The 27,004-nt window shown below is 44.3% G+C and overlaps 2 protein-coding genes across 8 annotated transcripts in view; one reads left to right on the top strand and one right to left on the bottom strand.

Moving 5' to 3' along the window:
- atp2c1 (ATPase secretory pathway Ca2+ transporting 1) overlaps positions 1–9,780 on the bottom strand; it is a 38,385-nt gene extending 28,605 nt beyond the window's left edge. The window contains exons 1-2 of one of the 4 annotated variants that reach the window (XM_023839011.2): positions 9,641–9,742; positions 8,047–8,123 (exon numbers count right to left, since the gene is read on the bottom strand). In XM_023839011.2, coding sequence (XP_023694779.1) covers positions 8,047–8,070 — 24 coding nt within the window. In that variant the 5' untranslated portion in view covers positions 8,071–8,123; positions 9,641–9,742. Of the gene's footprint in view, positions 1–4,527; positions 4,556–8,046; positions 9,333–9,640 lie in introns of those variants that run through there. The other 3 variants (XM_023839009.2, XM_023839010.2, XM_072716296.1) reach the window with 3 other exon arrangements.
- On the top strand, positions 1,769–27,004 carry pik3r4 (phosphoinositide-3-kinase, regulatory subunit 4). 4 transcript variants are annotated; one of them, XM_072716294.1, is made up of 20 exons: positions 1,769–1,829; positions 10,572–11,326; positions 12,368–12,501; positions 12,907–13,471; positions 14,115–14,249; positions 14,740–14,961; positions 15,978–16,151; positions 16,320–16,465; positions 16,957–17,160; positions 17,350–17,551; positions 18,743–18,840; positions 19,022–19,241; positions 19,713–19,878; positions 20,140–20,340; positions 21,968–22,179; positions 22,526–22,657; positions 24,456–24,556; positions 24,881–24,969; positions 25,742–25,862; positions 26,615–27,004. In XM_072716294.1, the coding sequence occupies exons 2-20, from the start codon at positions 10,609–10,611 to the stop codon at positions 26,783–26,785; spliced, it is 4,011 nt and encodes a 1,336-aa protein (XP_072572395.1). In that variant the 5' UTR covers positions 1,769–1,829; positions 10,572–10,608; the 3' UTR covers positions 26,786–27,004. The 4 variants fall into 4 exon arrangements, with proteins under 4 accessions (XP_072572395.1, XP_023694774.1, XP_023694775.1 ...); XM_023839006.2 differs by lacking the exon at positions 1,769–1,829 and adding an exon at positions 9,798–10,059; XM_023839007.2 differs by lacking the exon at positions 1,769–1,829 and adding an exon at positions 9,799–10,059 and having other exon boundaries at positions 20,176–20,340.

Genomic DNA, 27,004 nt, shown 5'->3' with positions numbered 1-27,004 from the left:
AGGGCAGGTAGGGCACAGACAGGGGCTGAGGTACAGGTAGGGCAGGTAGGGCACAGACAGGGGCTGAGGTACAGGGAGGGCAGGCAGAGCACAGACAGGGGCTGAGGTACAGGGTGGGTGTGCAGGCAGAGCACAGACAGGGGCTCAGGTACAGGGTAGGGGTGCAGGCAGGGCAAAGACAAGGACACAGGTACATGGAGGGCAAGTAGGGCACAACAGGGGCTCAGGTACAGGACGGGCAGGCAGTCCCCATCCAGACACTGCATGACTAAATAGCCCGGTGCAGCTGCAAGACAGGGCCAAGTAAAAGCCTAAAACTTACTTAACAACAAGATTAAGACCCTTTGAGGAATCTGCAGATATCCAAGCGAAGTGCACTATGGTAGGGTGGTAACGTGAGTCCTGCTCGAGTGCATTTCACTTCGACTGACCACTGATGAGTGGAGCAGAAATGTATAACAAAATGACTGCAAAGATCCAATTGAGAGGACTAAGGAAACCATCAGATTTAATACATTAGCACTGAGGAAGAGATTAATGTACATTCTCCATTACCATGGTTAGATGAGAAAATGAGTGGGGCTGGGCTGAAACAAATGCATGTATGAAATGAGTTGACACGTTCATGGAAAAGGTGTATGGAAAAAATATACACAAATAAGGAACTGATTCACTTGGGCTGAACAAGTAGATTATAGGTATTAGGATTGACATCATCCTGGGGCAAAATAAAACAGTACAAACCAAGGTATACATGTTGTGGACAACAATATAAATAACCCCAGCCACTTCCGCTAATGAGGATCAAAGCATCTTCTCCACAGCCAGAAAATGGCTAACAGCTATATCCTGGTAAAGCTGTTGTAAAAGTTGCAGCTGAGTTCATGTGTGGATACCACACTGGAGCGTGCATGAGCCACAACGCTGAAACCATGCCAACAGCACCCATATATCCATCTGTCACCTCACACGAAGATGGCAGACCACAAAAATGCTGGCATGAGCAGGCGAAAGTCACACTGACTGCTAACACATTTGCTAAACGTCAAAAACAAGAGGGTACACCCAGTAACTTCTCAGAACTTGGGTATTTCTGGAAGCCATTTGGATGAGGTTATTGCTATCTGTTAAGGTCGCACAGTATATCCAAACACTCAACTGCATTACTTGTTTAAGCATATATAAGAGCAGCCAGAGCAAATGTGTAAAAGAATTAGCATCCCCTGTCAGGGGTTTAATGCCTTAGGGTAATTTGTGTAATAGTACTTTATAGAGTCTGGACATTTTAAAGACCACAATCAATAGGACTGACAATTTATCATACATACAGAATTCATCATGACCACTTGTGATTACCGCCATTACAGATGCATCAATCTGATATTCGGATCGGTATTCTTGCCGATCCAGACCTATTTCACAGGTCATGTATCGGCCATATGTGACCAATGCACAACCAATACTTATTTAGTTTTCGGCAGTCTCTAAAAAGATAGATTTAACACAAAATAGGAGCTATTATTACAATCGCATGACAGATCTTTCCCAGTTTAGATGTGTTTTTTGTGGCATTCGAACTGAACGCTGCCACTCAGTTTTTTGCTACTCAATTGGTGTGAGCACAGTGAGTTCCGCTTGCTGTGACATCATGCGCATACCCTTTGCAGGGGGAGGAGCATAAGAACATCAGATAAGAGGGTGACGACCGGGAAGTATTTTATGCTTTTAACAGCGACAAGTAACACAGCAATTTGCAAAGTTTTGAGAGGTGGAAGCAGCATTTATGGAAAATCCCACTAAACAAAGCGCACACAATTCTGCAAGACAATGTGAGTAATATGAAAAAAGCAATGGATGACTTGGGAGTTGCTAGCTTGGGCTGTATTGCGTACTGGCTACAGTTTGTGATACCCGAGGGGCTGCTGTCGCAACAAAGTGCAAGCGACACTGTTTGCCAGTCGGAGATAAATTGTTGGGCATTTTATGCATTCGCCACTTGCTTATACTGTTTTGGAGGATATTCAAACTGTACTGCAAAATTCCTAAATTTCTTCATCTGTATGTACAAGTTTAAAAATATTAATAATGTATAAGTGTTAAGTCTTAACTTCAACAATGCTTATATACAGTGGTGCTTGAAAGTTTGTGAACCCTTTAGAATTGTCTAAATCTCTGCATAAATATGATTTTCACACAAGTCCTCAAAGTAAAGAGAACCCAGTTAAATAAATGAGACAAAAATATTTCACTTGGTCAATTATTTATTGGGGAAAATGATCCAATAATACATATCTGTCAGCGGGAAAAGTATGTGAACCTTTCATTTCTGCATCTGGTATGACCCCCCCCCCCTTTTGCAGCAAAAACTGCAACTAAACGTTTCCGGTAACTGTTGATCAGTCCTGCATATCGGCTTAGAGGAATTTTAGTCCATTCCTCCTTGCAGAACAGCTTCAGCTCTGGGATGTTGGTGGATTTCCATGCATGAACTGCTCGCTTCAGGTCCTTCCACAACATCCCAGTTGGATTAAGGTCAGGACTTTGACTAGGCCATTCCAAAACATTAACTTTATTCTCCCTTAACCATTCTTTGGTAGAACGACTTGTGTACTTAGGATCGTTGTTGTGCTCCATGACCCACTTTCTCTTGAGATTCAGTTCATGGACAGATGTTCTGATGTTTTCCTTTAGTATTTGCTGGTATAATTCAGAATTCATTGTTCCATCAATGATTGCAAGCTGTCCTGGCCCAGACACAGCAAAACAGGCCCAAACCATGATACTACCACCACCATGTTTCACAGATGGGCTAAAATTCTTATGCTGGAATTCTGTGTCTTCCTGTCTCCAAACATAATGCTTCTCATTCAAATCAAAAAGTTTGATTTTGTTCTCATCCATCCACAAGACATTCTTCCAATAGCCTTCTGGTTTGTCCACCTGACCTTTAGCAAACTGCAGACGAGCAGCAATGTTCTTTTTGGAGAGCAGTGGCTTTCTCCTTGCAACCCTACCATGAAAAGCATTGTTGTTCAGTGTCCTCCTGATGGTGGACTCACATTAGCCAGTGCAAGAGAGGCCTTCAGTTGCTTAGCAGCCACCCTGGGGTCCTTTGTGACCTGGCTGACTATTACACGCCTTGCTCTTGGAGCGATCTTAGTTGGTCAGCCACTCCTGTGGAGAGTAACAATGCCCTTAAACTCCCTCCATTTGTACACAATCTGTCTTACTGTGGATTGATGGAGTCCGAACTCTTTAGAGATGGTTTTGTAACCTTTTCCATCCTGATGAGCATCAACAACACTTTTTCTGAGGTCCTCAGTAATCTCCTTTGTTCGTGCCATGATACACTTCCACAAACGTGTTAACACTGATAGATCCGTGTTCTTTAAACAACACGGGGTCCCCATACACACCTGACTGCCATCCCATTGACTGAAGACACCGGACTAATTTCACCTTCAAATTACCTGCTAATCCTAGAGGTTCACATACTTTTGCCACTGACAGATATGTATTATTGGATCATTTTCCTCAATAAATAATTGACCGAGTGAAATATTTTTGTCTCATTTATTTAACTGGGTTCTCTTTATCTACTTTGAGGACTTGTGTGAAAATCAGATGATGTTTCAGGTCATATTTATGATGAAATGAAGACAATTCTAAAGGGTTCACAAACTTTCAAGCACCACTGCATATAAGAATTCAGTACGCTTAGCCTATATATAGAGTGGAGATTGCTTATAGTGATCATGTCTGTCTGGGTTTTATTACATTATATGCATGTAATAAATATACAAAGGTCAATTAGATGGTAAACTGACTGAGACATAATGAAGATAAGCATCATCCGCTTAGAGTGATCAATTACACACAGAGTACTATAGATTCCACTGTAATTTAATTTGCAAGAAATGCAAACTATTTATTTTCTACTTTTTTTTAGGGAACTTGCTTTTTACAATAAAACTAAAATGTGGCACTTTTCATTTCAAGCGTGCATTGGTTTCAGTTGTTCGAAATATTCCATAACCATAAATGGTTCACCTGAGTGTGTTTCCTTCAATTATTTTAAAGTCATTAAGATATACAGTCTTTCATTAAAAAAACCAAGCTTAAAAATATATATATCCTATTCACTGGAAATGATCATTTACCCATCAGCATTAATCTTTGCCAGCTTAATAACCACTGAGCTCTGACCTCCACACCTGGTGCAGACGACTGCCCACCAAATAAAACCCATTGAAGAAAAACATAATTTAAATTAGCTGAAGCAGTTGAAGTTTATGCAGCACCTATATTTTATTTGAGTTGCCCATCTGAAGGAGCATGAACAGAAGCAGCCAATTTAAAGGACGTCATTAACCAAACTGTTCTCTACAAAATGGTTCCTACTAAAAGATAATGAGCTATACATTAACCTTTGTCCTATGTTCGCTTTCTGTTCCTATCTCTTGTGTTATACGGGTCAGTGCCAAAATACCCTCAAAACAATTATTTATCAACCAATTTGTTTCTTACCTTTTGGTTACCTTGTTAGGTTTCCTTATCCATGAAAAGATTAGTTTTAATATTTTTGGTGTGGCTTTCTGGACCTCTTGACAGCATACCTCTCGTTTTCAAAAAAAAAAATAATGGTAAAATAAACCTCGAGAATGATATAAATAAACCAAATTGGTCTTATCTTGCCTTACATGTATGAGCATGCCTTGCCTTGATTTAGTTTTATTTTGTTTAAATAGAGGTTCCTGACAAAGTCAAAAAGCCTTGATGCAGTACACAAATTTATGTGGTGCTTTTATGCATTGTAAACTTACAAACGGGCCGGTGCCGACCCGAACACGACAGCAAGGTTAAACACTGACCTGTGTGAAACTGGCAATGGCCATTCATATACAGGTCATAGTAAAGCGCTAATCCATGTGTGTTAGCACTTTTCTGTTTCAGCCCTTTAAAAATCAGGAGGCCCAGCTCTCAAAAATATCATGCTATTTGACTACTCGGAATAACAGGCTTTGTGTTTGTTCAAAAAGAACACCACTCTTGGCTTTGTTCTTAAAGCCAAAAACTCACAGTGCAATTTTGTGAGCCCAGCACAGCTTAAACATAACAGAAGAGCCAACAGTGGAATGCTAAGATACAAAATACAATGAATCGAAATTTGGAGCCAACTCCTGCTACAAATATCACTTACCAAGCCCTTGCTTTGTTGGTCTCCCCCCTCCATATCCATTAGGTTGACAATGCACTGAACAGGTTATAATTAAACCAGAGAACTGCTTAAATTCATTCAGAGCTCTGTTAAAAAGTACAGATCATATGCTGGGACGCCTGCTGATCTGTCATGTAGATGTAGAGTCTAAGAAACTGTATCTAAATAGTTGGCCATAGCAACTCATTACCACCAATCTCTGCCTGCATTTCTCTCCTTTGCATTGCGCAACGGAGAAGGACAGAAAAAAAACCCTATTTACCTAAAGGGAGCAGCTGCCATCAGATAAAACTAAACTAAGTAAAATTAAAATACTGAACAAATCTAATCTCTTTGGATTAGCTCATCTTCCTGAATTTGATGTGCTGCTTTTGTGCATTTGTTTGAACTGATAAAAACCATAGAAGAAACAAGCTTTCTAAGATCACTTTAGGTGGCACTTTAGACCAATCAGACCACGGGAAGTGGTCCACATTACATTTCTAAAACAACGTGGGGATGCATGGAAGTACTACATGAGTAGAATGTCCCTGTTGCCCACAGCCAAGATCCTAGTAAAATGTGCTCCTCTGCTCACAAATACATATTCAAATAGACAGAGGTAAAGTGATTTATGGTTAAAAATGACCCACTGTCTGGCTGCTAAATTTCGCATCAATAGGGCCTGTACAGCCAGCCTCTCCGGCTAAAACTGTGGTCAGGGAGGACTGGTCAATAACATCATATCTGACCCAAAACAACACGCTAATTAAAAAGCGACAGATTATACTGGTGCACCAGAACAGATCAGACTTTTGCAGCGTTGGGAGTAATCATAGCCTCCCGCCCCCCCACAGGACTGAGATTGGAACATCACGCTTTAAAAATGGAGTGGGACATTGAGCTCTCTCCCAAGCATGTCTCATCTAAGCTGCTGCAAAAACTAAAAAACAAACAAACAAAAAAAACACCAGATCTTAGGGCAACACAACCAGCTCACAAGTCCAAGTTAATGTGACCCTCAGGCCAAGCTTTAAACCCAAGGCATGGAAACTTGTAATTAGAAGCAGCCAATAAGGGAGTACAAGGGGCCTTGCTGCTGTTGTTGTCATAGATACAAGAGAAAGCCATATTTACTATTACAGTGCAATCAGATTCAGTGTGATTATGGCCCTATTCAATTACCACAGCAGGAACGAAAGCTATGAATCTAACAAGCTTATCAGAGATCAGTTTGAGTCTTGCTTCCACATATTTCTGAAAATGACTACTCCAACACAGGAAATGAAAATATTAGTAACAAATGTTACTGTACAAGATGGATTGAAATTTAAGTCACTGCTCCCCAGCCCTCAAAGCTAGCAAATACTACAAGTGTTAATGTTTCAACGTTGAACAAAGACCCATCACCATTTTACAATTTTAAAAAGTGCTGGTCAGTAACTGGAATTTTCACACTTGCAAAAAACACTGCGTTAAATGAACTATATAAACAAAATCAACTATGAAATCCAATGCACAAATGCCCTCATATCATACAAGACCTATCTGTTTTCGTTGAAAAAACGAAAATAAAGTATTATCACTTATTTTAAAAACTCAACACCCTTTTAGGATGGTTAAAAATAAGTTGTAATTAAAGTAATTGTGCCTATGATTATTTAAAATGCAGTTGCTAGTTTTCCCCCCCAGAAAACAGTATACCTACTCTGGTGAATTCCACCAGGGCATGTGCAGATATGTATTCCAGTCTACTTTTCCCACAGGAATTATTTCAACAAGGTGAAGGGTGCGCCACATCAAGACGTCAGACCAACCTTCCAGGCTGATATCCTCCAGACAGACAGACTTGCAATCTTACATTTTCTCAGCTGTCATGATCGTAACACTGTCGTAATGTTTGCAATCTTATAGTTTCTCAGCTGTCATGATCGTAACACTGTTGTAATGTTTGCAATCTTATAGTTTCTCAGCTGTCATGATCGTAACACTGTTGTGATGTTAAAATTTATGTCCTACTCCCAACTCCTTTCTATTGCGCGCACCCCCCCCCCCCCCCCCCCAAAAGAAAAACAACACTGCAGACCATTTTTCGCCCTGATGAACTTGCACCATATCTTACTAAATATTCCCGATCGGTCAAACAACCATTGAACTTGATGTTTCACAACCCCACACTCCCAGTAAATATTTTCCTCTGGGATAACTAATAACGGACAACTTAATTCCAACTAGACACAGACGCCGAGAGTATGTCAAGCGGCGCAGGGGGCATTACAGTTTTGCCCTTGGGTTTTAAGTTACATTTTGGGTGATGGATTAATTGGCCATTCCGCGCGGCCGTAATACCCGAAGTCCAAAAAATAGCTAAGATCAGGAGTGTACGTAAAACACAAATTCATTAACCTGCCTTTGGGCAGGGTTTCATGCATGTGTCGATATAGTCGGCAAGGGTCCCAGTGCAGCACAGCTAACAACATTAGCATGCTAACGCTGAGCAACTACAAACGGACACCCCAGTCGTAACGCGCTGGTTCGCAGTCACTGGGGCTCTAAATGCGCTCTCGCCGCGAGACTTCTCAAAATGACATCTCTACGGTTTCTGAAATCTTCAGTGCTTCTCAACTATAACGGGCCTGGCATGCAGCTACAAAAACCTTTTCCTCCGGTGGAATGAAATTAAGACACATGCTGTGGCTGCCAGTGTGTATTTTTGTTTTACCCTCCTCGTCATGCAGCCCCGTGACAGCTGCAACTCGGAAACGCCGATAAAAGAGAAGCTGTCTCGCTGGCTAGAGAGAAATATGGGACTTAACTGAAGTGGGAAGTTCATTGTAACCAAAACTTACCAGCGGTTCCCTTTTTTCCAGCATCTTCCGCGAAGCTGCGACGCACAGACTGACGGTTGCCGGGTGAGGTCAACGCGCTGAGGGCGCACAGGGGAGAGGGAGGAACTAGCGAACCGTCCAAAACAGTCGCACGTCACCAGGCTAGTGTCCACGCCCTCAATGGGCGGGACTACAAGCCCCAAACGGCCTAAGCCACCTCCTATTGGTTACTTCCGCAAGTCTCCCCACTGGGTTACGCTAGATAAGTGACTGACAGTTTACAACAGTCCCCACCCCCCAATGGGCCTTGAAGCTTCGCTACATCTCGGCTGTCATCTTTTTTTGTATTAATTCTACTGTAGTTTTTTTTTTCCCACATTAACTTATCTGCCTTAATACGTAATAAAATTAAACACAGTATCAATTGGTAGTAGTATGGGAGTGAACAGGTCCACCTCCCATAACAGAAGAAACCTCATGTTAAATTACATGCGTCTCTTGTATTATTCAATTTTCTTTTTATCTAATTCTGAACCACAACTCACATACAGCAAGCCACTGACCTATAACGCTAAAACCTGTACTACCACTGCCGATTTGATAAATCAGTGAATCAACACAGACATCCAAGGAACACGGCCAAGGTTTCATAACGATTTCTAAGCATATACAATCCTGCTTCACCCAGGTCTTCTACAGATGCCGTTTTCAACATTGGCGTCTTCTTTGAGATTATTTAACTTCAAATGGCGCACTCGTCAATGGCGACTTCAGTTATCCAGTTACATAACAGACAGACACCAACTCCTGAACTGCTTTGATAAGCTCCTTCTTAGACCTCATGTACAAAAGACCTGAGATAGTTATCACACGCTTAAATAACAGCACTATCTCTAAAAACCCAGGATATCCTGTAGTATTGTGTGGCTACATGCATCTACCGTTGATTATTTCTCGTTCTCTTGCTCTCCTCACTGACCCGAGACCAGCGGCTAACGCACACGGCGCCGGCGCTACCCGGTGGACAAAATGAGAAGCGCGCACTTTTCTCCAGTCCATTCAATCTAGTTCATGATACGTTATTTGTCATTTGTTCAAGTACAAATCAATTACTTATACAGGAATTAATCGATTTCCCTACACGTCTTCTTGCACTCCAAAGCTCGCAGTCATTGCGCTGGAGCAGCCATTTACCCGGCACCTCTGTAGCAATCATCACAGCTTTACAAAGAGTGAAATGAGAAAAAAAAACCATTTTGGCACGAATTTAAAAAAAGAAACACGTCACAAGGTATTCTAAAGGCTAAGAATATAAAACCACCAAACTATTTTGAATAAAAATCTATTTAAAATACATCACTGTTCATATTAAAATGGTACTGATTTCGCTACCCGCCTGTGTTTGTGTTTAATTTTCTTTAAGTATATTTGGTTCTGCTCTGTATGTTTGTGTACATGTACGCGTGTGTCCTGCGATACACTGGTATCCTGTCTAGGCCGATCCCTGCTCTGTGCGCTGGACCTCTCGGGATAAGTTCCGGCTCAGGCTCACCGCGATCCTGTACTGCATAAATGGACGGTAAACATATAAATAAAAAAATCTGTGTTTCCCTACGTTTTTGTTAAACAAGACTCCACTGGTATCAGGTGAACCCCGCATCCGCCGCAGCATTCCGCGCACACTTCCTACTTGCATATGCGCCGTCCCACTATTAACCCGGATTCAGACGGTCAGCTGGAGGAAGTCAGCCGAGCCTGTCATCTGATCGAGCCCAGCGGACTGGGAGCCGGGAAAGGGGGCTGGCAGTATTCTGATGCATTTCACCGCTGCCCGGAAACGTTCGCGCTGTTGCGTTTTTAATACGGACGGATCCGCGCCGTTCTTCTTTTTCACGGGTCCTGTATGAACGGGCAGATCACGTTAAGCATATGACATGCGTGCCTAATCTACCGAGGGAGGGGGATCTTATGGGTGGATAACAGAAATGCCTGCTAACTAGTTAGCCTGGCCGAGTGAGCTGAAACCCAAGCCAGGTAAACAATAATTTGCGCCGATTTGCGCTTCGCATCACGTGTCCGTTGCTGTTAATGATCTTTATTTTAAAGTGCACGCTACATTTCTGATTCTTTTTCTAGTAAGCAACTACTGAGCTTTACCTATGCATATATTTAAATGTCATTAATGTTTGTTTATGTTCATAATCACCCAACAAGAAATAATTCTTATTTATCTATCGCACAAGTACTCATAAACCCCATGTAAACACAGCATTCTGTTCACAGGAGGCGTTCTCGATGTTATTTGTTATGTTGGGATGACGGCGTACTTAAATTAGCCAGTTTACTTCCGCCAGTATTTGAGGCATCCATGGTTTTGCCCGCTTCCTTAGTATTTTAAAACTTCATGTAGTTCGCCGGCATATTGTAAGTAATGGGTAGATGTTGCTCATAATGTGTTTCTTAGGCGGAAAGTTTTTCTGGGTGATTTCTGATTGTTAAAATACATTTTTAAATAAATTTATTTATTTATTTTTATTTCCGGACAGGATCCGCACTCAGTACTTGCTACTTTGAGGTTGTGCAATGGGGAATCAACTTGCTGGTATCGCTCCATCTCAGATTCTGTCGGTGGACAGTTATTTCTCAGACATCCATGACTATGAGTACGACAAGAGTCTGGGCAGCACCAGGTTCTTCAAAGTGGCCCGGGCAAAGCACCGAGAGGGGCTGGTGGTGGTGAAGGTGTTTGCCATCCAGGATCCTTCCTTGCCCCTAACCAGCTACAAACAGGAGCTGGAGGAGCTGAAGATCAGGCTGCACTCATGCCAGAACTGCTTGCCATTCCAAAAGGCCACTCTCACAGAGAAGGCGGCCATCCTGTTTCGACAGTATGTGCGGGACAACCTGTATGATCGCATCAGCACCCGGCCCTTCCTCAACAACATTGAGAAGAAGTGGATTGCCTTCCAGATCCTGAATGCTGTGGACCAGGCCCACAAATCAGGCGTGAGGCATGGCGACATCAAGACTGAGAACGTCATGGTGACCAGCTGGAACTGGGTGCTTTTAGCCGATTTCGCCAGCTTCAAGCCCACCTACTTGCCGGAAGACAATCCCGCTGATTTCAACTACTTCTTCGACACCTCCAGGAGGAGGACATGCTACATTGCCCCCGAGCGCTTCGTGGACGGGAGCATGTTCACCACAGAGAGCGACCACACAACCCCATTGGTGGACCTCACCTCCAATGGCCAGAGAACCCGAGGAGAGCTGAAGCAGCCAATGGACATATTCTCAGCAGGTAGACGTCCATTCCGGTGGAAGAGCAATGATGGATGCGTTTTGCCTGTGAGCCATACTTAGCTGGATTGTAACTGCAACCCAGAAACAAATGTGTAATTATAGGAGCTTATTCCTGACACACATGCAGCTCTGGAAAAATTAATAGACCACTCTATATTAAAAAAAAATATATCAGCATTTTTAAATCTTGGTTTAATCCTGGTTCTGCTGGCAGAAGGTTACACTGAGCAGCAGGCTGCTTCCAGGTTCAAAATTGGTTCAAAAGACAGCAGTATACAAGAATGAAGTGAGACACTGGCAATAACCAAAAAACCATCCAGGTAGAGGGCAGAAGCAACTTTCTAATGCCAGGGATGACGGAGAATGACCACAAGTGACCTTCAACAGGAATGGGAAACATTAAGTGCAGGTGTGAAGTGCACTGCTAGGACAGTTCATATTAGGCTTCTAGAAGCAGGACTGAAATCCCATAAAGTGAGGATGAAGCCCTTCATTAATGAGAAACAGAGAAGAACCAAGCTGCAGTTTGCAAAAAAAAAAATCAGTATATTATTCACAGACATGAGTGAAACAAAAAATCGTGCTGTGGTCTCTTAATTTTTTATGTATAGTCAATCATGCTCTGACAGAATTTATCGAGTGTTGGGTTGTGGTGAGCCTGCAGCCTTTTTCAGGAGAAGGGTACACACGTTTAGTTACATACATTTTAAGAACTACACTCGATAAAGAACTGTTTATAGATACCCTCTACCTGAACCACATGGTTCTGAGTGAATGGTGGAAGAGACAAACACAGATATTTATGGCATATAAGGCAATAATGTTTTTCACCAGGCAATCCTACATAAATGCATTTGCAGGGTAAGCCTCATTTGCTCACACTCGGCTTTCTAAAAAAATATATATATAAAATGTAATGTAAAGACATCTGTACCATATATATTCATACACCGCAACAGTATGTACCCCATTGTGTTGGCAAATTGTGGTTCACATCTTTAAGGCAGTGTTTTTTGGGGGCCTTTGGGATGTTTTTCAGGCTGTGTCATAGCAGAGCTCTTCACGGAGGGAATTCCTCTGTTCGACCTGTCCCAGTTACTTGCCTACCGCAAAGGACACTTCCAGACTGAACAAGTACTGCTGAAAATTGAGGACAGGAGTGTCCGGGAGCTGGTAAGCTTTCTTTCGGATGGGTTAGACCCACTTTCTGCTCAGTTCTTTGCTGAAAAATGCCACATCAGTATATCTTTTTTTCTATAGGAGTTCCTTACCTCCATCACCGTATATTCTGCATTGCAATGTGGGGAAAATTGTGGCCGGAATAGTGCTTTGAAGCATATACTTAAAAGCCCGTGATTTTTTTTTTGCGCAGCTTGAAATTTCCACTGGAACAATCCATGTTGCATGTCTTGCCCTAGGGCTCAGCAGCAAGGCACTGGCCTCACACAGAAACTTGCACTGGGTGGGGTTATTTCATGTTGTCAGTGAATCTCGCTTTGGTTCCTCTGTCCGCTGTGGGCCTTGTGTTGACAGAACCCTGTTATCCTTATTTGGCTAAAAAGCAAATCCCCCTCGCAGGTGGCCCAGATGGTGCAGCGTGAGCCGGAGAAGCGTCTGTCTGCGGAGGAGTACCTGAAGCAGCAGAGGGGCAAGGCCTTCCCAGACATCTTCTATACCTTCCTCCAGCCCTACATGGCCCAGTTTGCCAAGGAGACCTTTCAGTCGGCGGACGAGCGTGTCCTGGTGATCCGCAAGGACTTGGAGAACATCCTGCACAATCTGTGCGGCGGTGGTGAGCAGCAGCAGGGCGGCGGGTTGGCCGTGTTGGTGTCGGTCATCACCTCCTGCCTGCAGACGCTGCACTGCTGCGACTCCAAGCTGGCGGCGTTGGAGCTCATCCTGCACCTGGCGGACCGGCTGAGCGTGGAGGTGCTGCTGGACCGCATCACGCCCTACCTGCTGCACTTCTGCAGCGACGCGGTGCCCCGTGTGCGGGCCGAGGCTGTGCGGACCCTCACCAAGGTGCTGGCGCTGGTCAAGGAAGTGCCCCGCAACGACATCAACATCTACCCCGAGTACATCCTGCCTGGGATCGCCCACCTGGCGCAGGACGAGGCCACCATAGTCAGACTGGCCTACGCAGGTACACCCCGCTTTTCATCTGGGGGGGTGCTGGGCATTTTGACAGACACCCCCCCCCCCAAAAAGAAATATATACTTACCCCTTTTCTTTATCTCTTAATATCCTGAATATCTATCTTCCAAGCACTTATGCTGGTCAGCATCACAAACAATTTCCTGGTTATTCAAAGCAAATAGTTTTGTGGGAAGTGCAAATACATAAATTGTTCTCCTCTTGTCTGTGTTTGGCTTTGTTTGTACTGGAAGTGTACACAGTAAATTTATGTGGTCTTCAAATTGTTTATACATTTCTGGTCTCTGCATCAACCTCCAACCCACACCAATTTCTCATTCGATTTGACTTGTTTTGCACTAATGTTTTGAAAAAGATTCTGAAATGTCCTATTTTGTGATATTTGTGTGGCTTTGCGGGTTAGGACTTTGCCAGTGATCGGATGGTCATGGGTTCAAATCCCATGGTTGGTAGGGTAATCATATCGTGGGGGGCATCTTGATCCCTTAGATTCTGTTCCTACTTCCCAAGGGGAAAAGTACTGTATATGTCTATATGCCTTACTGCCAGATTTTCTGCGGCACGAGGCTGACACCTCATTGTATCACAGTGATTGCATTGTATTGCATTGCTTTTATTGGATCTCCCCCAGAGAACATAGCCCACCTGGCTGAGACTGCTCTCCGCTTTCTGGAGCTGGTCCAGGAGAACAACTTGAATGTGGAGCACGACCTGAACGGGGAGGACGCAGAAGAAGCCCTCCACCCCAATGAGAACTATGACTCGGGTAACTCCCAAAGGCCTTCCAGTGCAGCCTTTACTGGCTTGTTCTCTAGGACATTCACACTGCAGTATTAACAGTGAAACTAATATTTTTACAGCCTTGCTTTTTATCTCTTTATTTCACCTTGAAATCCGAACATCCCTGTGTCAGAATTGTACCTGAGGCTAGACTTATTCCAGCGGAGCAAGTTGTAATTAAGTCAGATCCATAGTTTCACCGACTCATGAATTCTGCCTCTTAACTTTAATGGCAAATTATTTGCAACTGGATCAATCAAACCCTTGTCCCAGAGCTATAAATCCATGCCCCTAAACTGGACTGTGAATAGCTTGTATTCCCTGGTTGTAGGAAGATTCCACATATGATTATTGTTGAGCCACTGCCAGAGTTTGTAGTTTAATATTAGTGCCTAGAGTAGTCTTTGTATGCGGGGGCTGGTACCGTTGGCATAGAAACGGAATTTGCATTGTCCCTCTTGCCCGGTGGCCTGCAGAGTTGCAAGCGCTACACGAGATGGTGCAGCAGAAGGTGGTGACCCTACTTAGCGACCCCGAGAACATCGTGAAGCAGACCCTGATGGAGAGCGGCATTACGCGTCTCTGCGTCTTTTTTGGCCGGCAGAAGGCCAACGACGTCCTCCTGTCCCACATGATCACCTTCCTCAATGACAAGAATGACTGGCACCTGCGGGGAGCCTTCTTCGACAGCATCGTGGGTGAGTGATGGCCATCCCAGCCAATCAACGCTTCTGAGGCTGTAACCACCTGCCAATAAAATTCCGCTGGCTTGTCTGTGGAAGCTGATCTTTGCTCGACTTAAAAAAGTATTGAAAATTGTTACCTGTTTAATTTTACATTAACTGCACCTTCATAATGTCTTTATAAAGCATTCATAGAACATTCAGTGCACCTTCATAATGCATTCATAAAGCATTCATAAGCAGCATGTAAATATCCTTAACATCCCAAAACACCTTAACAGCTTTAATATACTGTATATTAATAACAAACGGTATATGATAACAAACATTATAATTGCATAATCATATAATCTTTGCTATTAAAATATATTAAACCTGTTGAAGTATGTTAGGATGTTAAAATATACTTACATGTTGCTTACAAATGTTCTACAAATCCATTATAAATGCATTATGAAGGTGCACTGAATGCAGTTAATGTATAGCATTACTATTACATTTTATTGTAATTCAGTAGTATTTTGACTCATTTTAATGAACTCAGGCAAGAAATAATAATGATGGTGATATTAATACTGCCCAACAAAGGCAAAACACAGTAACTGCATCGTAACTACATTTATCAAAATGAAGTTATGACCGAAATGAGGTCTCATAGGCTCTGTTTTATCTTGTGATACAGTATTTTATTTCAAATATGTTCAATTCTGAAGAGAAGTACAATAGCTACAAAATACACACTAAAACTAGCAATGGCCAAATGAAGCCTCATGAACCATTTGTTGTATTTTTTGATGCCACTAGGTGGTGCTCTTGGCTTGCTTTGGGCATGCTTTGAGCCTATTTTTGTACAGAGAGCACCATCTAGTGGGGTCAGAAAATACAGCAAGTGGTTCACGAGGCTTCATTTGGCCATCACTACCTGAAACCAAGACAGCCTTTGCTTGTCAGTGTAAATGTAGTTGCTCTGTCTTGCCTTCATGGGGCAGTATGGTGATCTTAACTGCACTCCACCCCGCATCTCGCCACAGGCGTGGCGGCCTACGTGGGCTGGCAGAGTTCCTCCATCCTGAAGCCGCTGCTCCAGCAGGGCCTGAGCGATGCTGAGGAGTTCGTCATCGCCAAGGCCCTCAACGCTCTCAGCTGCATGTGCCAGCTGGGCCTGCTGCAGAAGCCACACATCTACGAGTTTGTCAGCGACATCGGTGAGACCGGGTGGGGGGCGGGCAGCTGGTGAGGCTGCGTAGTTCCTACCAGCTTTAGCTAGTTTGTCTTGGGAAATTCGTGGACAGTAGTCTCAGAGACGAAGAGAGACTTTTGTTGTGTGGGCGGAGCAATATGAATCACGTGACTATCATCGTTCTCCTCTGCAGCTCCGTTTCTGTGCCATCCTAACCTATGGATCCGCTATGGCGCGGTGGGCTTTATCACGGTGGTGGCACAGCACCTCAACATTGCCGACGTGTACTGCAAACTCATGCCCCACCTCACTCCCTTCATCACACAGCCAATCATACAGGTGAGAGACTCAGAAGACCCCCCCATTCTTCCTCTGATTGACATTTACAGACCCCTCCCCCTTTCCGTGGGATATGGTTTAATGGGAAGCTTGTATAGGCTGCCCTTTAGAAATGTGATTGTTTAGCTGAAAAGAGGTATAGATATCAAGGAATATCAGTGTTGTGAAGCTGCAATGACAGTTTTACATATTATTTATCAGATTTTTGATCTAAAAGTTCATTGACATGATTCTTTTCCTCTGAGCAGAGATATCTGCCTCTCGCATCTTGTGGAAATTTCTGTCTTGATGTGACTGATTGAGGGTTTTTCTGTCCTTTGTGTCCATACTGAGGTGATCTGCAGACTCTTTTGCTAGATGATGTACTTTCTGTACTTTCTACTCATGGCTTAAATGTTCATCCGTGATCTACCTTGTGGTCTGACTGACCCAGTAATCGCACGCCCATGACCTACCTCATGTCCTGACTCAAGTCCTGCGTCCCATGGCAGATTGATAAGGAGATCGTGCTTCTGAGTGTCCTGAAGGAGCCCTTGAGCCGCTCCATCTTCGATTACTCGCTACGCTCTAAGGACATCGGCAGTCTTTTCCGGCACCTTCTCCTTCGGCAGAAGAAACGCAGTGGCTCCATCCCTGAATGTCCCATTCCGGATGACCCAGCCATCGCTCAGCTGCTGAAGAAACTGCTGTCACAGGTCTTTTAGAAAGCCTTCTATGCTTTCCTGCCTAAACAAGTTACTGCTCCTGCTGAAGAATGGCTAGGTGGCACATGTTTGTGCATATATGTTTATAGATATCTATCCATACACCCATGCAGACCTATCTATGCACATGTATGTGCATCCGTTTTTCACACAAACCAAAGCCGTGTGCATCCTTAACAGGGAATGACGGAGGCTGAGGAGGACAAACTTCTGGCCCTGAAGGATTTCATGCTGAAGTCCAACAAGGCCAAGGCTAACATTGTGGACCAGAGCCACCTAGGAGATGGAGTGCAGAGTGGGGTCATTGACCTGGGCACCCTGGGCATTACCGGCCGCTACGCGGACCTCGTCAAGCCCAAGAACGAATCGGAGGACAAGAGAGGTAGGCATCTTTCAGATTTTCATATAGAGATATGAGCTGTAAGTAGGTTCCTGCCTTTTCCATTGCACTGCATTTAAAGTTTTGTTTCAAGAGGCAAGCTCTTCAAAAATCATTTTGTTATCCCATGGTAGGATCAGATGTGTGATATATTCTGTAATTTTCCGTAAAAATCGAATCTTTTGATTTTGTAAAATGGCAGAAAATCCATCTGGGCTGTGACGTCCAGATTTAGAATTACCAGCCTGCATTACATCAAAATATGCAATATACTGGCCCGAGAGGTTTATATACTGTGCTTGGTGGGCATGGCTGGCTCCTTTGGTCTGCTCCTGTTAGGAGCTCAGCCTGACAGCTGCGGAAAGACGTGGTGTGACTTCCCGAGCGTGCTGGAAGGACGTCGTGGTGGCGGTGTCACTAACACACCAGTGAACAAATTCTCCTTGCAGTGACCCCCCCCCCCCCATCTTAGCATGTGGTTTTACTGCGCGTGACTGACTTCCTGACAGTGGTGTATTGTTTCTAACCTTTTGGGAGTGGGGGGCCTCCTGTCCAAATTCTGGCTCCGCTGCATGATTATCCTGGCTAACACTCTCACAGCATGCCAGGCTGCTCAGCTGCTGTGGTACTTATGTTTGCTTTTTTTTCTTCCCTAAATGAAACGCCTAAAAGCTGACACACATATTTAAAAAAAAAAATAAACTGGTAACTTGGATGAAACTGGCACTGCATTAGACTAAGAAAAAGCAAAAATCCATCCATCCATCCATAAATGGGAATGGGAAAAAAACATAAATATTACAATGATTTCTCTCTCACTTTAGTCTAGATAAATATTGTTTCTCAGATCACTCATCCTATGCTTCAGAGTCTCCAAGGTAAGTTGGACCCTTCAGATGGCTGACCTCAATTTTGTCCTTCATTTACTGGAAATCAGTTCAAGATTCTGCCTGGGACTGGCTCCATGCTTCTGCTAACCCTGTCCATGATTCCACACTCAACCGGCTCTTATCAAGCACCTGCTTCTATGCTTTCCTCTGTAAACTCTCAAAGGACTCTGATCCCTGCATCCTTACTTCAATCCCAAACAATGCATCTGAGTAAACAAACATTGTTAAGCATTAAAATAGTAGTTTGGTTATGATCTGTTGAACGCTGATAGTAATTGATGGCTCTCTTCCCCTGTTTTTTCAGCGAGAAAGCACACGAAACAGGACTCCAACATGAACGAGGAGTGGAAGAGCATGTTCGGCTCCTTGGAGCCGTCAAACAACAACCCGCCTCCACCCCCGGTATCTGAACTCCTCCCAAGCTCGACCCAAAACTCCCAGCACGGCCCTTGTACCTCATGCCCTGTTCACTTGCTTCCACCCTCCACTCCTTGTAGCTACACAGCTGTGATCCGACAGAAGTGTTGTCATGGTGATGCAGTTGCTTGGTAAGCTAAGGGCTGGTATCCCTCCCATTCCACAGGTGACGGAGGGGGCCACAGTGCAGCCCAGGAAGGCGGCCCCCCCAACCGCGCCGGTGGTGCAGTCTGTGGGCGGGGCCTCCACTTACCAGCGCCGCCTCACCACTTGCAAGGCGGAGCTGCAGCAGCTGGTCCAGCAGAAGCGTGAACAGTGCAGTGCCGAGCGCATGGCCAAACAGATGATGGAGAGCACCGAGTGGGAAAGCCGGCCTCCCCCGCCAGGTGGGGGCACCCTCGACACACCAAAACTACCTCAATCAAGTTTCATACGCCTAACAAAAATGGAGTGAGAGAAATATTTGAAAGAGTCATTGTACACAGTAACTGTCAAAGAACTTCACCCAGAAAGTCTCATTATTTGAAACTACAGAATTAGTCATGCCCACTGTTCAAGCTAAATAGCTTGATTGCATGAATGTTGGGCAATTATTAAAATGTCCAAAGTAAACATTCCAGTGGGAGGATTAGTTTTCTGACATTTCCTATGATGGTATGATTTTTCCTTCTGGCTGTGCAGACGATACGTATCCGTTAAAGTTTCTGTATGTGTTATTTGGTAGATTCATAGGAGGATGAATCCTGAATACTTTAGCAGTACTCAGTTTATGGATTTCAATCAGCAGCCTTTGAGTAGTAGTAATGTGAATTGATACTCATCCAGTACTGGGTAACTGGTGATATCTCTGCTGGCAGGTTGGCACCCCAAAGGGCTGCTGGTGGCGCACCTGCACGAGCACAAGTCCGCCGTCAACCGCATCCGCGTCTCTGACGAGCACTCCATCTTCGCCACCTGCTCCAATGACGGAACCGTGAAGATCTGGGACAGCCAGAAGATGGAGGGCAAGACCACCACCACCAGGTGAGCAGAAGCGGGCAGTTTGGCCCCATCTGAACGCATCCCAGGCCTCATTGTTAGAGCTTGGTGGACTTGAGGAATGACAGTTCAGTCCAGCAGTTGCTGCTGTTTTCCAGGATATCGCATATATCACAGTTTTGTGTTTCATAAATTTCACTTCCAAGAAAGAGTATCTGTTACAGTGACCATCTGGTCCTGATTAATGATCTTCTAGGAGAATCCTGCATTGTTTATAAAGCAACTCATCTCTCTTGGTATTGTCAGTATGGCCTCGTTGAAGCTGCTGCCCTTCCTCGCCAGATCGGTGCTGACGTACTCGCGTGTAGGAGGACACGTGAAGACCTTGACCTTCTGCCAGGGCTCGCATTACCTGGCCGTGGCCTCCGACAACGGGTCCATCCAGCTTCTGGCCGTCGAGGCGAACAAGCCCCCCAAGTCGCCCAAGGTGCACCCCTTCCAGACCAGGTACCTCCATGGATAACACCTAATCTCTCTCTTTTTTTTTTTTTTTCTGCCATGGCTTTTGATTCAGGTTCTTCAGAGGATACGCCTGGGCATTGTAGAGATTGCATCAGATATTCTGTGCTGGTGTGGTATAATCCATCCATATCTTTCAGCTGCTTGAAGACTACAGGGTTGTGGTGGGAGGGGCTGGAGCCAATCCCAGGCTCAAGGCTGGGGAGGGACGTTATATAATGTGACGCATACATATGCGGTATGAGTAAGGGATGGTGACAGATAGTGGATGAAGTGTATTATTTTTGTTATTGTGCTTTACCATCACCGGTTATGCTTGTTTCAGAGATTTCAGATTCTAAGGTAAGGGCAGTGATACAGGCAAGCTACTTAAAAAATGTAGTAAGTTACTATATGAAAAATATAGCTGAGCTGCAGGAAAGCCATACATCAGGGAAATGGAGCAAGTTACGCTACAAGCTGGATAGCAAGAGAAGCTTAACTCTGTTGAAGCTACTTTTAAAACGTAATCACTAGGGCTAATTAAAAATAATACTCACCTCCCGGATTCTACAAAAAATTATTACAAGCATATTCTATGTTGCATTTATTATCATTTGTCTTGACTGGTTTGGATGAAAAGTAAAAAAAAGAATCCCATGCAACAGGAATGTCAATGCAAACAGTGTTAAAACAGGTGAACAGAGTGTCCTGAAAAGGATTAATTAAGAGCCCCAAAGGAGACCCAGCTTAGAAGGAACGTCGCAGTCCTCGTAAGAAACGCTGCCTTTGCATTCATGTAGAATTAGCCCTGATGGAAAAAGGCAGCAGCAACATAATGATTCTGACTGCCTGCTTGCACAGTAAGCATTTGAGTACATGCATTTTTTTCAGTTAATTTCATTACATTATCGAAGTATGGCCATCCTGTCACCATACCTTCTACAGACATGAACGGTAATTAATTGAAAATGGCTTTTCCAGAAAGAGAGCTGGTTTTGAGCAGGTTGTAGATTAGATTGTAATTGGGGGAAGATACGCATTGAACTACAGCTAGCAGAATGTACACGATTTGGCTGAGTAATATGGGCATGTGACCCTTGTTGGGGTTACGCGCTACTTCAGCAAATAAACAGCTTCACTACATAAAAGATATATTCACTACACACTGTCAGACATTCTCTACCCTGTCAGAAAAAGGGGCACCAGTTTGTACCTTTGCTTGTCACTGGGGCTGCACCCTCAAGGGTCTGCCAATTGTACCCTATAGCTGTAGGTAATAGTACTTTTTAAGTTACCCCGTTGGGGGTACATTAATGTTGTTTGTACCTTTCTGTACCTTAAATTAGACTAAAAGGTACATTTTTCTACAACTAAGGATACAGCCCTAGTGAGAGGCAAAGATACAAATTGGTACCCTTTTTTCTGACAATGTACTCGAAAATGTAGTTAAGCTAATTTGCCCATCACTGGCTAAGGGAACCAGTGGTTAGATGAGCTTGTAGCCAGTAGCTTTTGTCTGAAGTCCTAGTTTAAATGATACTATAAATGAGATGTTGGCTTGGATAAGGGCTACGGTTTTCAGCGGCCGCCGTGTGCTGTGGGAGGCTTCACGAGGCGTCTGTGCCCCGCTCAGGTTCCTGGACCTGAAGGAGCAGGGCTGCGCGGTGGACATCCACCACTTCAACGCGGGCGCGCAGTCCGTGCTGGCGTACGCCACCGTCAACGGCGCCCTGGTGGGCTGGGACCTGCGCAGCGGCAGCGATGCCTGGACGCTGCGGCACGACCTGCGCCTGGGCCTCATCACCTCCTTCACCGTGGACACGCACCAGTGCTGGCTCTGCGTGGGTGCGTGCGTGACCGGTCCCCACTGGCAGCCACATCCGCAAAACAGCAACGCTGTTCTCTCCCAAAAATGTTACATTCACCCAATCAGAAAATCGCTCTCCTGTAAAAAACAACCCATTTAAGTCTCTAACAAACTGCTCCCTGTCCAGGATCTTTTTTTAACCTGTATATCAAAATTATGCCAGTGATTAGCAACCCAATCAACAAATTAAACGATGGCTCTCCGTCACTAAAGCATCTCATACGGCCAGTCAGTAAACAGCTCTCACTTCGGCTAATTAAAAATTGCTTTCTTCGCCTGAGAGATTTAATTGGCTATGCCCTTGGCTTGCCCTCTGTTCCACAGGTACCAGTAACGGCACCATGGCATGCTGGGATATGCGGTTCCAACTGCCGATCTCCAACCACTCGCACCCGGCTCGGGCACGAATCAGGCGGCTGCTTATGCACCCCCTCTACCAATCATCAATCATCGCAGGTAACATTTCCTATGCAAAAAAAACACTGACTAGGCTTTGAAGAATTGAATGAAGATGTGATGTATGTAAGGGTTAATGCACAACAAGCTATACATTATTTTAAACACGCGACTGTGGAACCAAAGAACCACCTGACATTCAAAGGAATGTTAGGTGGTTCGTATAATGCAGTGCATGGTGTGCATTAACCTGCTAATACCGGAGTTGCTGCACATTTGGCTTTAACAGTTGTACCTAAAGACATCTTCACATTTAGTTAGAACATTAATTAGAATTAAAGATTATAATGGGTCATTGATTTGCTACTGTGATACCCCTATGTGGCACTACGTGATAAACAGCGATGCACATAACTGGTACACAAGTATGCATTCACCTTTAAAAGCGATACGTGCAGCAATCAATTGTGTACGTATTGTGCTTTTGCACTGCTAAGAAACTATCATGTATTTTAACCTTTATACTGTAAATGAAGAACGAATTGGCATATATAGGTAAAATGCACGATTGTCATGTGCACATAATGCACATAAAATACGTACATATTTGTGCTGCTACAACAATGAATTGCCGCAGGTATCACTTTTAAAAGTGAATATGTACTTGCGCGCCAGTTATGTCCATCCCTGTTTATAAATCATTTATCTTTCCTGTTCAGATTCAAGAATTCATCAGTGTCGTGGTATGAATACAGCTGTGGAAAAATTTGAGATCTCTATATATATACATATACACACACATACACACACACACACACACACACACACACATTTAAATCCTGGTTTAATCCTGGTTCTGCTGGCAGGAGGCCACACTGCACGGCAGGCTGCTTCCAGTCTCAGATTTTCTAAGACAGCAGTACACAACAACAAGGTGAAGCAGGAGAAACTGGCAATAACCAAAAACCAGTCAGGTAGAGGGCAGAAGCAACTTTTTATTGCCAGACGTATCCAACAGTGCCTCATAAATCGGAGAATGACCACAAGTGACCTTCAAAAGGACTGGGAAACATTAATACAAACAAATCCTTATGTAATGCCTCATTAACTGTATGGTAGTGAGGTAATTGGATTAAACGGCATGGACAGATTCTGATGATTTTCATAATCGCGCATGTTTTCCACCAAGTATGCTAACACAAGCGGGGAATTTGACTCCTGTTGTCAGTGGCTCACTGGTATATTTGCAGGACAGCTCAACATACATACAGTGCATACGCAGTTAAGACAGCGGTTACATGGGTACGTACAGTCCAGTTGATATATACAGCACTGCACACCAGTGTTGTTGATGACTTTGCAAAAAGTACATGTCAGTGCAAGAAATGCTGGAATAAATACAGTAATAGCATGCGGGTAGAAACTGTGCTTGTGCGCTTGTTTTGGCTGACAGTGATCCCCAGAAGGGAGTAGATCTTAGAGGCTGTGGCCCAGATGCGAGGCCTCAGCCCTGTAAGACATAATGGGAACCGCTCCCCAATACTGGAGTGCGTGCCATCGGGGCCATTCCTAGGAAGTGATCACACTCTGGGAACAGAGCATTGATGTACTTTGGGTTTACAGAAGTCAAACACAAGATTTTTCATATGATTATTTAGCTGTCATTTTAGGCTTTTCAGGGAACCACAGCGTTAGAAGTCGTAAACAGCCTGGAAGGCTCCTTTCCTTAAAATTGGAACCACAGAATTCAAGTGTTGGTTTGGATGTCAAACATTAGGACCGCAGCCACAATATGGCAGATGTTTAATGTAAAGGGAATACAAAGGTAATCCTGTATGGATACTGTCATCGTGTCCAGCTGTCCAGGGCAACAATGAAGTGTCCATGTGGGACATGGAGACCGGGGACAGGAAGTTCACGCTCTGGGCCAGCTCGGCACCCCCCCTGTCGGAAATGCAGGTCTGTCGCCTCCCCGTCTTCCACAGCCGTGTGATGCACTTCTAAGCTTTGTCCCATTAATGGTGCTAATCGTATAATCTAATGCATAGACTTTTAAAACCAGTACAATGAAAGTGCTTATTGGATTCATGTGTGAGTAGTACTGGTTTCCCAGTTCATGTTTTTAACCACAGTTCCTCTTTTCCCACGTTTAACCCCAGACAGTCATGATCTGGGGGTACTTATCTTGGTTTGTCTGAATAAAAGTCGATGGTACACTTACTGTTCCATTGTGACGTTTCTGGGTTCTCACTGCCCCCTGCGGTCTCCGCTGCGCCCCCCTAGCCCTCACCCCACAGCGTCCATGGGATCTACTGCAGCCCCGCAGACGGGAACCCCCTGCTGCTCACTGCCGGCTCCGACATGAGGATCAGGTAGGGCCAGCAGTCTGCTTTTCCATGTTCACTTAAGTTCTAACTAGGTTCTTTCAGGGCTCTAACAAGTTCCGTTATTAGTGTAGCTATTTAAAATATTGTAAAACGAAGGGTAGCCAGGCTGAGTGGTCTTAGGTGGGGATTAAGGCCCTGATCTCCTCGGAGGCGTGAGTCTGGATCCTGGTACTGCCAGAAGCCCTGTTCTACAGAGTTTTGTTGTACATGTAGAATGGCAATAAAGATAATCTATTCTAGAAACAAACAATGTTGGTAAAGCAGACTAGTTAGCTTTCAGTCACCTTATCTAGCTTCCACTATAGATGTGCCTGATTGGTTAACACACTTAGGGGTGTGTTAACCAATCATAACAGCCCATAGAGTGAATAGTGCCCTCCCTTAAGTGCTTTAACCAATCTGTACAGCACATAGAGTGAATAGCACCCTCTCCCAAGTGCGTTAACCAGTCAGTACAGCCTGTAGAGTTTGGGGGCTCTTTCCTTCATTTGTCAGTGATTTATGGTCCCTGTTCTGTTGCACGGCTGTTATTGATGATTGAGCTCCAATCAGCTGGACTGGTGGCACGGTTTAGATAGTAGGGTTTGTGCAGGGCCAGTGTCACTGCAGACACTGGATGTGATGTTGGTGATGATAATTATTATATGAATTGGTGGTTCCTGCTGCATGGAGATTCTGGCACACAGAGGTGCTGCTTAGTACTCATTAAATTAGTAAGATCCATCGTTATCATTTTCCTTGTTCCTCCTGTGCACAGGTTCTGGGACCTGGTCTACCCAGAGAGGTCCTACATCGTCGCCGGGGGAGCTCACGACTCCTTGCACTGTCCTTCAGTGTTCTACAGCCGCAAGATCATCGAAGGAACAGAAGTCGTTCAGGTGAGATGCCGGGAAAACCGAATATGTGCCATATTTGGTTTGATGTTTGTGGTCATTGTTGAAAACCTCAAAGCGCTTAAATGTTGATTGAGAGCCAGTTGAGATGGCAAAAGCTTCTTCTGAAGAGAAGCACGAAGATGTCGATTGAACATATGTGTCAACTAATGTTCTTAATAAAACTCAAGATTTCTGCATTGGTCTAATGTATCTAATATCTTGGTCAATATTGCTGTTCCATCTTTAGATTTCATCAATATTCAGAGCTAGCAGCACCAGAGCTACATATAAAACTAATAAAATAATGGGGATGATTGCATAGGATGAAGAGTCATTTTCCATAGTCAAGGATGAGAGAATACAGTGGCTCATTCACCACTTACATCCTCAGTACACTCTGCCAAGTGGGATCTGCTTTTCTGATGGCTGACTGCCTCCATTATATGATTTGGCTGCTACACTCAGATGTTATCGGTAATATTGGACGACAATATATCAGATATCAGTATCAGCCAAAATTACCACATTGGCGCAACCAGTAGTCTTCTGTGCTGGTGTAGTAAAGCTTTGGGTTTAAGTATCTGTTGATATGGAGGGTCCTGTTGAGGTATGTAATGCTGGTCCCGTTTGTTTACTGAATACAAACCTATGGATTCTCCATTTCGTTTTACTTATTGGAATCACTGTGGATCTGAGATGAGTTTCAATGCGTAGTTTGTCCCCGCCCCCCCACCCACCGGTGGTTCTCCGCACAGGAGATCCACAGCAAGCAGAAGAGCGGCTCCTCAGAGGATGTCCCCCGCCGGGGCCCCGAGTCCCTACCCGTGGGCCACCACGACATCATCACCGACATCGCCACCTTCCAGACCACTCAGGGCTTCATCGTCACAGCCTCCAGGGACGGCATCGTCAAAGTCTGGAAGTAACCCCACCCCGGGCCCCTATAACACCCAGCAGCCTAGCACCTAGTGTATATAAAATATTTAAAGCTAAGTATAAGAAGCATGGTTTTAAAAATGACTGCAGCACAAAAACAGTCTCACCCCTAACTCTCTGACCCCCTTGTGACCAATACTGTGAGCTTAAAACGCATGTTTGTAGACATAGATCTCCAGACTGATGTGTTGAATAAATGTCCAAAACAC

This window comes from Paramormyrops kingsleyae, chromosome 9, assembly GCF_048594095.1.
Source record: "Paramormyrops kingsleyae isolate MSU_618 chromosome 9, PKINGS_0.4, whole genome shotgun sequence".
Taxonomy (NCBI): domain Eukaryota; kingdom Metazoa; phylum Chordata; class Actinopteri; order Osteoglossiformes; family Mormyridae; genus Paramormyrops; species Paramormyrops kingsleyae.
This window is presented reverse-complemented; position numbering and strand designations above follow the sequence as displayed.